The 15308-nt window shown below is 30.9% G+C and overlaps 1 protein-coding gene across 1 annotated transcript in view; it reads right to left on the bottom strand.

The window, feature by feature from the left end:
• Nucleotides 1-15308, bottom strand: part of LOC106680473 (diuretic hormone receptor) — a 142181-nt gene that overhangs the window by 100882 nt on the left and 25991 nt on the right. Inside the window, exon 3 of the mRNA XM_067047908.1 lies at nt 8239-8434. Within this exon, the coding sequence (XP_066904009.1) occupies nt 8239-8434 (196 nt within the window). The remainder of the gene's footprint in view (nt 1-8238; nt 8435-15308) is intronic.

Below are 15308 nucleotides of genomic sequence, written 5' to 3' on the forward strand. Positions count from 1 at the left end.
AACCTTTTCTAACAAATTAACAAAACAATGTACATTTTTCTGTTTGTTTTCAATTTTTTAATCAAATCTCCACATATTTTTACTGTATTTTATTGCATGTTTCTGAAAAAAAATTATGACATATTTTGACTTTTGCACCACAAAAAAATCCCATCCCCACTTATGACATGCCACCTTTATAATCAATAAGTCAACCAAACCCCAAATGCACAGAGCATAAAGGACCACTAAGTTACCCCTGGAATTCCATATGAACCCTTTAAAAGGGGATCACCTCGTTCATGGAACAGAGAAGGAGAGTTCTTCTTTGTATCGCATTCCACCGCCTTTTAGTCGAATTTACGCTTGGATATAGTAACCTGGTGAAACATCTTAGGACATTTCCAGATCAACCTATTAGTTCTTGAATTGTATTCATGAGTCAAAATACTTCTAAAAAAATTAGAATTTTTTAAAATATCATCAAGAATCATTCTAGATATTTTAAATAAAATCAAATTTAAAGCTTACCAAAATAATAGTACTAAGCACGAGAACTAATATCTTCACTATAAAAAAAAACGACCTCCGGTCGAAACCTGCATAGAGCTTCAACAATCGAAATTTAGAAAGAGGAAAAATAAATACAGAGAACTGTAATAGGGAAAAATGACACAATGACCTTTTGTGCTGAAGCCAATTGTTACAATTGTTATAATTTAAATTGGTGCAATATAAATATAAATATTTATTATTGAGTTGTGTAACTAGCCTGCCTGCAATGAAAAGAAAACAATTTTTTAATAACAAATCAATTGTGTATCTTTGATAAATGACCTGAGGGCCGATACGTTGGAGAAAAATAAACAAAATTAAAAGGTAATGATCAAAAGTGTTTTAACAATTCCTAGATTAATCGTGCATGATGTTTGGTGAACTATAAAATGAATGGGAGGCATAAATTGTGTAGAGATATGGAGAGAAATGCAGTTTTTGCAGTCAGAGGCCAACATCTGTGTGCTACTGTGGAGAACAGCTGAGTCTGCCTCCTACCTGATCTATCTTCTACGCTTCATATCGTTCTATCCCAGTTTCATACCAATTTTGCGTATATTTCTCATATTTCAATATTCCCTTATCATTAGATAATGGTTTTGTTTCTTCGATTAATATTTTGTTTCATTTGACATATGGATTTATTCAATAAATAATGGAATTAACATTTTTTAGGTGGATTTCAGGGTTTTGGATTTTTTTGTTACATTTTATTGTTTCTGTTGAATAGTTGAAAAAAAATTGAATTTATGAGATCTTCAAGAATGTTCAGTTTCACTAGTCATTTGAATTTATTCCATTTACCTCAAATATCCGTTAAGCTGTACATACTGAACTAACTACGCTATAAACATCTTCATTATATCAGTCAGTTTTAAAATGTTAAGCTAATAAGAGGATTATTTTGCTTTTTTGGTTTACAACCCATATTATGCCTGAATGGGAAACATTCACTAGTCAGTTACAAACCGCGATTAAAGGAACCCGAGTTTCAGTTAGGAATACCTCCAATAATAAATATTTTATTTAAGAGTCAGTTTTAATTTTATGTAAGTATGATAAAAATTAAAACATATACCGTACCCCTAAACATAAATAAATGATTAAACATTTATTCACTAACTCCACAAATTAATTCAGTATCGACAGCACAACGCCGCCCGCTTGGCATAGATGAAAGTAATGTCAAGTTTTTCTAAAGCATTATAATATTTTTAATATCCTTAAGGTATTTGTTTAAATGATAACATAAATTAATTTGACAAATAATTGTAATTGTATTTTATAAATGACAACTATAAAAAACCATAGACAAGAAGATGATTTTGTTGCGATTTTCTATAAATGAATTTTAATTATAAATTATAAACCTTACTAATCATCCTAATCCTTTGGTTTAATCCTTATCTAGTTCCACCCATTCTTACAATCCACCTCAAAAGTTGAAATGGAAGAGGCCAAGGTATCTTATGTAAAATAAAAATCGACAATTAGAGTTCTAGCAATGGCCAGATGCTCCGTTCATGTAGAGTGATTGCAGCTTTAGTGCACTTAGCCTCCACTCACTCATTACCAGTGACGTGGAGAGAGGGCTGCGCTGGGATCTGAAAGAGCCCTGTTCTACCCCTCATGCGTATGGGATAGAATGGGATCGGGGATCCTCAGGTCGAGATTGTAAATGCTTCATATAATTTATTTTACATTGTTCTATTATGTTCATTTATTTTTCTGTTTATATCGTATAGAGATTTTATTTATTTACTTTTATTTTTATTACATTTCATTTTATTTCTTTTTCTCTTTTTATTTTTGATTTGTAGCAGCTTATAATAATACATATAAAAAATTATAAATTGCAAAATCTTTGTAACATTATTGATGGAAGCAGCAAACAAATCCTGAAGCACCATTGGTATCCAGGTGGCAACCGCTACCGGTCTGTCAACCTCTAATTTAAGGCGACAGTCTCTTTCCTCCTCTTCCCCTTTTTTTAACCTCGTTCTTTCAGACCTTTTGGTTTCAGTTTTTACTCGTACTGAACGTTTGAAGCATCAAGGAACAAATTTCTGTTTGTCTGTAGTCAAAATTGTGTACGGCATAATTGACTGAAACGTTAATCCAAAATGTTTAGAGATTACGCATGCTGGTATAACTTAGTTTGCCTCATATCGATTCCATAAACTATTTTCTCTTACGCTTTCGATTATTAACATAATAATAAGTTAAATAACTGATGTTGAATTATCGGTATGATGATGGTGGGAATCTTATTCCAGTTTAGTAAAGAATAGATTCTTTGCCTCGTTCCTAAAATATGAGAATATTGTTCTGTAGGAAAACTCAAAAAGAGAAATGGTATAAGAGCTTTAGACATTTGATTCCGTTTAAACTTCTTAATCCTGAATATCTCCTCCCCGTTCCTTGTTAAAGAGTCGCCTCCTTTTACCAATGCGGTGTATAACTTGACCAACTTCTCAAGCTCTCGACTTCGCTCACTGGAATCATTAACTTCCTTTCATTTTTTTTTTATTCGTTTGTATTAAGCAACGTTCCTTTTTAAAGCATCTGCTTTTACAATACCGCTCTCTTCTCATTAAGTTGAATTTTAATTCTTTCAATTCTGCATTGTGCAGACTGGACTCGAATTCTTTCTTTTTGTGGTTATAACTAAATAGTAGTTTAGACCTTGGAACATTATTATTTTTATGCATTATGATAAATTTCTCTTTAAAGATATCATTAATACATAGTATTTTTTATTAGTAATTAATATTCTGAATATATTATAAAAGTCTATAGGGTAGCAGAGTGTAAGAACAGGCCGGCAGGCAGTGTAGTGTGGGTGTCACCCTTGGCAAATTGAAAACTGGACCCCCTAACATGGTTAGAATAGGATTTAAGTTTATTTCTTCTTATAAATAATTTATATTACGTGCAACATGTTTATATTACAGGTATTTACTAAGTAAAGCAGCACTTTTAAATTTAAAAACAATTTATAAATTATACAAGTTTACTACTCAATCTCAAATCGTTTGTGATCGAAGAACCTAAATTTTAAAGTTATATAAATCCTCTAGAATACTCTTATATATTGTTCTTTAATAGATTGATGATCAACTTTTATCTTCTCCTTATCATAAATAAGGGAGGAAATCGATTACGGTTATGAGCTGTAAATTATCATATTCAAGTTAAAAATAAATTTTCAAAATGAGATTTACGATCTATAACTACATCTTAGAAACTTCAAAACCGAACGAGAAGGTCGTGTCAGGGAATACTAAACTTATGACTAAGTTATGCTGAAGTTTTGCAGCGGGATTAACCGCCTGTGATTCATGCACTCGACCGGCACTCACTAAGTAGTGCTCTAGTTTCAGGCCACAGCTCATTCTCGTAATTAATGAGATGAATAATTTACTAACTTCTTCCTTAGGTTTCTTCATACTCTACTTTTATCAGGCATATTATCTGTCCTCATTATAACCTCTAATGAAGCGGGTGTAATTACCAGCAAATTTCTCAATTTACAAGACACACGTGGAATAATGTTTCTAATATTCAAGTAGGAATCAATTACAATGCTATATTATATTTTATTTATCCCAGGGTGCCGTAATCATACGGGCGCCATATATGGCCTATGGCCTATGGCATCATAGGGTGCCAAGTGGTCCAAGGCGTATACCAGGCTAGCTAATGCTATTTTCTCTAAATATTAAAAAAAAAATGATTTTTTATTTTTTTCCGGCCAAGACTCTCCCATTAGGTCCTATACTGCCTGCCTAACCATGGTTGGGGGTCAAAGTTCTTAATTTTGTGGTACCGCCACTCAATGAAAAAAGTCAACGTCCCAGGCCGGATTCGAACCGGCACCGCCAATAGACATCAAATTCGTAAGACTGTGTCTTAACCACTGAGCTATGGGCGGCCCAAAAAAAAACAAAAAAAAAACTGATAATAAAATTGCAAACATTTTCATTAATAAACGTTTGTAATTGTACATAAAAATAAAAATTAACACCTCTTAAAATTTAGAGAATTTACATTACAAGATACCTTGAATCCGAATATCAAATTGTAAAAACATTTGCCAGATTCGATACTTAGGACTCCATCTCGACAAGAGACTTACTTGGAATCCACACACAAGACTGAAACGACAAGAAACTGCTCGTAGATTCCGATTGCTACAACACCTACTTGACAAACGCTCTAAACTTCCCACTCACTACAAAAAAGTAGTATACACTACGATAATCAGACCAGTTTGGACATACGGAATTGAGCTCTGGGGCTCCACCAAATCATCAAATTCCTCCCGCATCCAATCCTTACAATCCAAAATCCTACGTAAAATTCTTAATGCTCCTTATTACGTTGCAAATAAACTCATCCACAAAGACCTTAACATCCCATTCGTTGCAGATTTGACCCTAAACAGATATGCGTCTTTTCATTCCCAACTCACCCATCCTAACCCATTAATTCTTAATCTCTCATCCTTAACAATCCCTGATAATCCTCCGAGGCATCTGAAAAGAAGATGGCCACGGGACCTTCTAATTTATTAATACTTGAAGCACCACCAATGCGTGGTTCCTTCCCAAGATTTTTAAGTCTATATGAAACATACAACATATTTACTTATTGTATTTATTATTTGTACAGTTGTAAATCACATTAAATAAATAAATTTAAAAAAATTGTAGGAAGATAGTCCGGGTGGCGGTCAATAAAGGTATCAAAATAGTAAAATAGCGGTTAACAATAAACAGTTTCCTTTTATTATGTTAATACCTTTATTGACTGCCACCCTAACAATCTACTTCATATGGTCAAATATCTTCTTCCAAAAAAATTGTTTTCCACGGTTTCAATACAACCGGGCCGAATTTTTTAACCAAAATCATAATTTTGTCGCAATATTCGTTTTAGTCTGACGAGGATGCCACGAAATTTTTGTAGCCGCACTCATGTCTGCGCTCATGTGAGGTGTCGTGGTAAGGAAACCCTTCTTTCCTTGCTAAATCACTAAAAGGTTGTATATCTTTAATTTTAAAAATAAATAAATAACTTTATAAGTTTATTCAAACGAGAAAAACACATACATAAAAACAGGTCTACATTTTCACTGGATCAGAGCATATGATTAAAATTGAGATATGGAGTAAATAATTCTATATAAAAAATATCCTGACAAGGCATTACGAATGCTGTCAATTCACTGTCAGATATTTATTGTGAAATATTAAATATTGTACCATCAAGCCTTTACTAATTTAACGACTCAATCCAGATTTCAAATATATTCAACAGATAAATCAAACCTCTGATAAATATATTTTTATCTACTGATGCTATATGTGCAAAACTTAAAAACATTGTGCAAAAAAATTATACTTATTATAAAACATTAAAGTTCTCGCAAAGCCAATTTAGATACTATGCTAAACGATAAATGCCTTTCACAAACCACATCCCTTAGAAGTATCAGTAGAAAAATACGACAGGTGGGGTTTTTGTAAGATCGAATTGGAGTCACTCAGGCTAGATTGTTTTGTTTTTTTAGTTGATAATATTCATTTATTGAAGCATAATACAACTCACCACAACCTTGGGCAATAAGTAATATTGAAAAAACATCACATCTAAACAAAAATTATAACATAGTAATAATAATAAAAAAATCTCTATATGTAAATAAACCGAAAGAGAAATAAAAAATGAACATAATTAAACAATGTACAGGAAGTAATAGGGAAAAATAAAATAATTAAAATTTTGAAGTCATATAACAATAAAATACATGCACTGATCACATTTACAGTATTATATACAATATTTACATTCTCGACCTTAGGATCCCTCACGCATGAGGAATAGAGAAGGGCTTTACGAGATCCCAGCGTAGCCCTCTTAACGCGTCACTGGTTATAAGCCAGTGGAGGCTAAGCAAGTGTGCTAAAGCCGTTAACACCTACTGAAAAGACAATCTGCCCATTGCCAGAACATTAATTGTAGAGTTTATTTTTCAATAGGTCTCTTCGCCACTGCCGTTTCAACCTATTCTTTCTTTTTTTTTCTTCATTTTTATTTTCACATTAATTTTAAATTTACCTAACTTTTTTAATATAACTTCAGTTTGGTAAAAATACATGTTTCGTTTAAATTTCAATATTGTTTGCTGTGAATTATTCATTTCTCTATATATACTCATTTCGTCCATTTACATGCATATAATTTACATACATTTTTTTTTTCGACCAAGACTCCCATTGGAGTCTTATACTGCCTAACACACATCTTAAACAGCACACGGAAGATGGATGATTCAAGTACGGTTCAATTTTCAACCCATGCTATAACCAAAGTGCATTCTGGTTCTGTTTTTCTTATTTTTATTTGTTTATATACTAAATATATATGATATCATGTAATTTCAACATGTGGGTTATTACTGTAGCTTAATGCTCAAGATTGTGGTAGATTGTAATGTTAATTAGTTAATAAAGATAATGAATTCGTAAAAATTAATTTTAAAATCTAACGGTTAAAAGTTTTCATCAAACCAAGATTTTCTTTGTGAATATTTTTTATTACTGAGGAAATAATTTGCTGTAATTGACAAATATCATACCTCCTAAGACTATTCAACATATTCATTATTATTATATCTTTGATGCGCGGTCATAAAGGCTCAAGTCGAAAATATGAATTTTTCAGGAGAGCAAAAACAAAGTTCAAAACATTATGTAAAATCTAATTATTGATAATTTTGTAATTGTTATTTTTATACAACATATAGTAGTAATTCCATCTGAAGTATAAAGACCCTAATACCAACCGGTAGCTCTGATTTGGATAATACTACGACATAATCTCCAAATGCTCAAAAAGTGACTTAAGCCCTTATGACCGCGCATCAAAGATATATATGTCGAGGGACATCTCTGGAAAGACGTAACATGAAACACATTCATAACGAACTACAGCTAGAAACTGTACAACACATCACACAGAGACACATTAAATTATTTGACAGTCTCCCTGATTCCTTCAATCCAGTATTCCACTCTATCCAGTCTATAACTCCATCCCCCCTTCCTGCGAGGTGGCAGGGCAGGAAAGGTTCCAAAAACCCTATTGACATCACCTCATAACTCCATCTTCTGATGAACTCCCACTCCCTCCCCACACTTCTTTTATTATTTCAACATTATCTATCGTCTTTATTAATTAATGTTTTTATTTTTATCTTATATGCGATACAACACGAGGAGGCCTCTCACCTCTGGATTTAAAATAGCACCCTTTCAGAATGGATATCTCATGTATACAAATAAACATAACAGGTAACCTTAAAATACCATAGTAAAAGGTAAGATCCAACACAAATTACTTTTCTTTTCACATTATTACACTTATTAATTCACTTTTATTTCTGTTTTAGAGGGATCGGAAAACAAAATTAAAGAGATATTTGCTTTGAATCGGTTCATAGGCCATTTGTTCATATTTTTCGACATTTCAAATTAAATTTTTCATACCCACTAATTTAAAAAATATCCAGGTTAAATTTGTTTCAAGTGAATGTATAAAAATACTAAAGTTATTATCTATGAATATGGAACACTATACTGTCAGCTATTATATTTCTGATGTATGTGTATTTTTATACGCATGTATATTATGACTTACTTGAAATATATAAATATGAACAGAGCTACAGACAGTGCGATGAGTGACAGAGCATATCCTAAGGCGTAGATGACAGTGGTGATCTCTATGTCGTCGGCGGTGAGAGTGGCCAAGATGTCCGCCCTCTCCTGGCATTGGTCGTAGTCCGTCCTGTTATCCCAGATACCGGACTCGTGGCAATACTTGGTTGCGTTTTCTAAAACAAAATAGAATAATTAAAAGAGGATTGCCAAAAACAGAACTAACCTCATATATTTTTATGTTAATTTAGATTTCATTATTCTCAATAATATAAATTTTTAATGAAATTCAAAAATATAATAAAATAAATCCACTCCTTCTCTGTAAGCTGTTTTTTTCTATGACTGTTGAGCTGCTTCTTTTTAGACTTCAGACCAATGTCGATGGTCACCTCATTATAATTTTTTGATCTAGATTTCTTCACCATTAATTTTGTTCAACAAGCATTCAATTTTAATTATATTGATTAATTGCACTTAAGGGTAGATAAATAATGGGTGTGTGTATAGATATAAGTTAAGTGTTATCAGGTTCAAAAACTCAATAAAAGAATAAGGGACACTCCCGGTTGCAACTGAAACACTGCTTTATTCATCTTATCGCTTCTCTATATATATCATACGATCAGCTCACCACCTCAGTCAGCTGACTCGGGTCCTAACTTATATTTATACATATATAATTTTAATTTCAACATAATTGTTTCTGAAGATTTTGTCCTCTATCTCGATCGTGTATGAATACATCTGAAGTGGGTTAGTTCGCATAGAATACAAGAGTTACCACACAATATTATGATAAACAATTCCCTCAACCATATTGTTATATATATATGTGATGCTCCCCTTTTTATTTTGTGTTTGAGGTATTTCAGAGATTGTACCATCAACTGTAGTTAATTTTCAATAACTCTAATATATTTAGGAAAGTCGGTACTATATCTATTGAGGTAAAGAGAGTAGCTGCAGACTATGGGACTATCTTTGCAATAATTCTAATTCCAAACATTGATATTTTTTAAAAATATGTTCCACTTTTCAAAAAAGCATCGATATGGTTGACAGAAAGATCCTTAGTGATCAAGTTGGTAACACAAGATGGCAGGTTCTATTTTTTGTAGATATGTAGGAAACCCATATGAATCTAATTTTCATTGCTGAAAGAGCCTTCACCATAAATTGACCATCGGATCTAAACTGTCACTCTACCGGATACCATTGGTCCTACAAGTTTATATAAAATATATTTTTGAGCCAGTTCCCGCGAAGTCCCAAATATTTACTAGAATATCTCACTCTACCTTCTTCTGCCTAACTTACATAAGTCTGTTTTTTTTTCTTCCTTCTCCCCACAATTCTCAAATAAATTTACCAAATTATTGGTTCTATCGAATTGTTGTACCTACTTCTCTGTATACATCATTACTTATATAAAATTCCTACTCCATTCCTCAAAAATCCAGTTTCACATCTCCTTTTTTTTTTTCTTTATATCTCTTAGCCAGAGCAACATTCATTTATTAAGGTTTAGCTACTAGACATGATGTTACTTAGTCCTTGGCTATTACTTCCTAGGTTGTAATCTTTAAGTCTTCACTATGGAATGAGTTCGTTAATTTACGTATAACACTTCTCAAAATCCCTTTATTTATAACAAATAGTTTTTCGGTCCATCCCAATGCACGGTGACGTGAGGGGCACTATCTCGTTTCACCGGTAGATGAATTTATAGTAGTTTAAAATAATTTCCGTATAAATATATGTTTTAATAATTTAAAACTATACCTGATGCTATTAGATATACTATATGCGTAACAATGATAAAGATAAATCAGATCAAAATATGACTATTGTAGCATTTACCCATTTTGCATATTGATGTTTTAAAAATTAGGTTTGCCTATTCTCTTTGTCGCCGATATGTAGCAGCTATACAGCTGATATAGTTCCAATCTACAAACACCTTGTACCAAAAAGGTTGTGTTTTCTGAAGGAATTCTGTATCTCGGAGTGCCCGTAGATGATTCTTTTACCCTCATTAAGCAGAGGATTGAATTTGAATGGACACAAACGTGGGAAAATGTTTCTGATAACAGATTAAGGGAATTCAGAAGTGACGTCTTGTATTGAATATTATCAACTAGAAATGTACGCAGAGAGGAGGTGACTTGATTGGATGCCTTCGACTTTGTCATACGCGCCTGACCCATGGTTATCTTATGGTCCACAATTCTCCACCTACATGCCAAATTTGTTGAACACAACTTACTGTTAAACACATTTTGATTAAATACGATATGACTCCCTCAAATCGTTATATGATATACCAGTGGATCTCCATTCCATCTTGCAGGATAAAAACTAAACCGTGGATAAACTTTTAGAGTTTTTCCATCATTCCAAGCTGTACCATATTATAGTTTAGTTTAATTGTATTTGATTTTTTATCATTTTGTTTTCTTTTTATTTACTATCAGAAGTCACCTTCTGTTTTATGATATGACAAGTGGTTTTATATTATTTGTTTTATCATTATTTTATATATTTTGTTAATTATTGTTGTTTATTTGTATATTTATAAATTCATTTTATTATTTTATTTTATGCCATCTTGTAATTTCATCTCTATTTCATATTTTTACTCTAAGGCTCTAAAGCCTAATTTTGACTCCTGTGAATTATTCTAAAGGGATCAATCCCAGAATAAATAAAGATTATTACCATAAAATTTAATCAAATTTTATCACAGGTCTCCATGTTCCAATAGTAGGTACAACCCAAAAGTCTTAAATTACAAGTATATACTTTGCTAATTCGGAAATTAAGACAACAATGACCCATGTTGTTGGTTGGTGCCTTTAAATAATTGAATTATAAAAAACATTGAGTGAATGCTCGTCTACTAACTTTTTAACCGTTAAAGGACCAAAGCTTTGGAGAAGTTTGCTGATGGTGGCATTTAACCTTTGGGTTGTTGAGCACTTTATTTATTTATAGCTTTTTAGGCATATGCTAGCTATATAAAGATTGAATGCTATAAGCACGAACCACGAACAAAGCTCCGTTTTACTCTACTCTATATAAACTCCCTTCGGGTCCAGCATCGATACCAAATAAAATTTTATTACCACGTTGATATTCTACCCTACTCACAGCCTTACTCCACGTTCTAGCTTTCTAAATCCTTATCCTGATTCTGTCATTCACTAGTTATATCATCTTCTTTCTTTTTTTTTTTTTTATTAAAATTTTATAGAAAATAAAAAGCCGTTTTTTTAAAATAATTATTTATATACTTTTTAATTACGTATATAAACGCCGAGGTTAAATTGTTTTTCATTATTAACCTACGTGTAGTTATTATCTAAAGAATGGGGGGAGGGATTCTTTATCTGAATTATTTTTTAATTACCTCTACTACAAACACATACTACAATATGTCTATTTTAGTAAATTAATTTTACACATAATACTTCGGCCATTGCAGTTATAAGAGACGTTTATTGATTCCCTAGACATTGAAATAACTTGTGTAAATAAATCATTCTTTTGTGAGGCCTTTCATTAATATATGTGATAAATCGTGGGCCTCATCTCTTTGTTACCGATTTTCCATTCTGTAAATTATTTTCTTTGCGGTTTTCTTTTCATATTCACTGGATAATATATTTGATTGATTATTTAGTCGATGAAATAATACTAATAAATCAAAATATATGGTTTTCTTTATCTATAATAATTGTAAATGTAAATTAGCGCAGATTTTTACCGCCATGTATGAAATTTTCTGGTGTGTTTTAAAACTAAAAATATTTTTAATAACTCAAATTCTATCCGATTTTTTTATAGGAGTTATTTAGGTTCATGGTTCTACTACAGGCTTTTCACACTTTTTTTAGTTAGTAAAATTAGTCCCAATTTTGATAATATGAATATAAAAAAAAGAAAAGAATAATAACAATAATTTTAAGGTTATTCTGTTTAGGGCAGGTTGCTCTAATCTCCAGTAAAACTAAGATTTGTCCACGAGTTTAGCACAATTACCATAAAATCGTCTACCACGATCAATACCATTTTATTGAATTTGAAAAGAAAAGAGATAATACAATATACCTTCGCTATATAGCATATCCCAAAAATTGTATTCTACCAGTTTTTCAAACGGTGGCCATTTTGGTTCAAATTTTTCAGTCATTAATCACTGGATTGACCTATACTTTTCAAATAGAATTGTGTTTGGAATATTTTTCTGTTTAGTATAAACCATCGGTAAAGTCACATAATAAAAATGATCGATAATCAAGTTTTGCAAGGTAATTTAATTAAGAAACAATTTCTCTGACGCAGTTTTATTTTATTTTTTGTGCTAATGTGCATATATATAGCCACTTTATACAAAATATCAACGATGATCGCATTTTAAAAATTAAGATTTTTTTCAAATTTTACAACCCCAATTCCACTTTCGTTATAAATCTCAAATTTTAGATTCAATTCTAATTATTTAAAAAAAAATATTAATGACAGGAAAAAATGTTAGAATTAAACAGCAAAATTACCGATTTAAAATTAAATTAAAATATCTGTTTGGAGACCACTTAAAAAATGACAATTCACTGCATAAAAGGACTCAATGACAACTAACTCTGTTAAATATTTTAGACTTTAGAATTATATTAAATAGTCGAATAAAAAAATTTAACTTTTCATGCTGGCATATCTCCGTTGAGGGATCATCTGAAAATTTAACACCCATGAGGGTCTCTAAGAAACCTAAATTTCTTAATGATTTAAGATTTTAGATTCAACTTTACTTCAGTTAAAAAAAAAAAAAAAATCAGTTATAGCAAAAAAACTTCATGTTATAAAAGTCAACATTTTTTCGCTAAAATTAACATTTTTTTATACATACTTATGGTTCAAACTTTTGAACAAAAGTTTTGTTACGCTTACGTATTAAATTTTTTAAAGGTTGTCCAATAAATGTACTCCAGCTAGAAAAATTTACATGTTTATTTTGTTCAATGTAGTTCACTATTTTTCTAAACTTACTTAGAGTTGAATCCAAAGCCTTAACTTTATAATGAAGTTCGATGTTTATAGGGTTGTTTCATTTAAGTTTGATATTTTTAACTAGCCCTTCACAGAGGAATTGTAGCTGGAATATTAGAATTTCTCCTATAATTAATAATTTTTGAATAATTGAATCTAAAATTAAAAAATGGAGTACGATATCAAATAGAAACCTATTAAATGTTAAAATTTCAAATTTTTAACTGGTCTCTAATTTTTAAACCCATTCATAGTTAAGTATAAAAGTTAAAATTTATTGTGGTGTTTAATCATATAAAGAACTTTTTATTCATGTATATAAATAGTCCCAAACTAGAGGAATTGGTGCTATAAAATTGAGAAAAATCAATTCTAATCTTGGCTAAATTTTTAATAAGCGAATTTCTCACAGCTGATATATTGTATTACGTCTTAAAAAAAATTAAGGTTAAACAGTGTTCTTTCTTTTTGAGTTTACCCTACGAAAGTTTAATTTTGTTTATTGGGATAATATTGGCAATATATTATACATAAAGAGACACATTTTAGGACACATATATGTCTTCTGATTTTAGGACAAAATGGTTTTTGAAAGGAAGATAGTTTGTGTGCGAGGGGGGGAGGAGCATTTGGAAATTGGATGAATATGGAATTAGAAATGAATTCTGAGTATCTTTGCGTTACCAAAAGATCAAGGAATTGCACTCAATTTTTTATATTGTCGTGCGACCATTTATTTATTTTTCTGAACGAAATAGAATGAATTAATCATAGAATAAAATTGTAATGCATGAACATTTGATATCTTATTTACTTCTTTTATCTTTGGTAGAGGCAAAATCAAGATATAAATAAAAATGTCTATTAGGAAACTTTGTAGAAACATTCTCTCTATCATAAGAATTAAAAATCAAAAGAGTTCATACAATTAATAAGATGCGAGAAGATAGAGGGAAAAATAAGTTTTCACAACAATCTAAGGAAGTGTACTAATTTATTTTTAGTAATTTTTTAGGCAGTAAAAAATAAAATAAAGACAATATAATTGCCATAAAAACGTTATACACATTATTATTCACTAAAATAGACTTATTTTTTTCCATATGTGTGAGACAGGACCTGTAAGTATTAAAATATAATAATAGTGAATGATTAAGATAGTAAGTAATAAAAAGTTTAAGTAATAAAAAATAAACAATTGTTAATGCCAATGATGTTACGTTTACCTCCTAGCCAAAGATGTGCTCTACCTTCACATTATTCAAATGTAATCAACATCTACTTACAGTTGATGTCAGAACTGTCTATGAAAAGTTTTTTTTCTGTATAGCATACGGAAAATAATTGTCAATCTCCTACTTCTGAATGGTAGAGTGGCAAATCATTAATTGGAATACCGGTTAAGGAGGAAGTTGAAATAGCCATCAGGAAATTAGAATCTTATGAAGGAGACAAATTGATGATATTCCTAGTGAACTAACCAAGCGAAGCTGGAAATCTTAAAATACACCTTTCAGTTAAAACGTACTGGAAAATTAAGAACAAGTACCCGTAGAATGAAGAGTATCTTTATTTATTCCGATTTACAAAAAAGTGCCGAGGAGAGATTATAATTACTAACCAGGAATCTGATTCATTTTGGTACGTGTTTTAATATTTAACTTAAGCTTAACTAATTTAATCAATTAATTATTGAAAACTATCAACGTAGTTTAAGGCGGAAACATTCAACTATTGATTAAACATTTTCGTTACAGCAAATAGAACTTAAAAAATATAATACTACGGTGTATTCAATCATCTTTATATGATTACTATTCTATTAATCGTCAGAATGTCTGTGATATTCTAATTGATCACGGAATATCAAAGAAGTCAGTTAATGTCGGACGGACGTGCATGACCGAACAGTTTTGCTCCAAACGGGCCAAAACAGGCATTATTGAAACTATATTATTTTGTTTACTTTTGCCTTTCTTTATTAACATAAACATAATA

The sequence above is a fragment of the Halyomorpha halys genome, unplaced genomic scaffold (assembly GCF_000696795.3).
Source record: "Halyomorpha halys isolate HHAL.00 unplaced genomic scaffold, Hhal_1.1 Scaffold264.1, whole genome shotgun sequence".
NCBI lineage: Eukaryota > Metazoa > Arthropoda > Insecta > Hemiptera > Pentatomidae > Halyomorpha > Halyomorpha halys.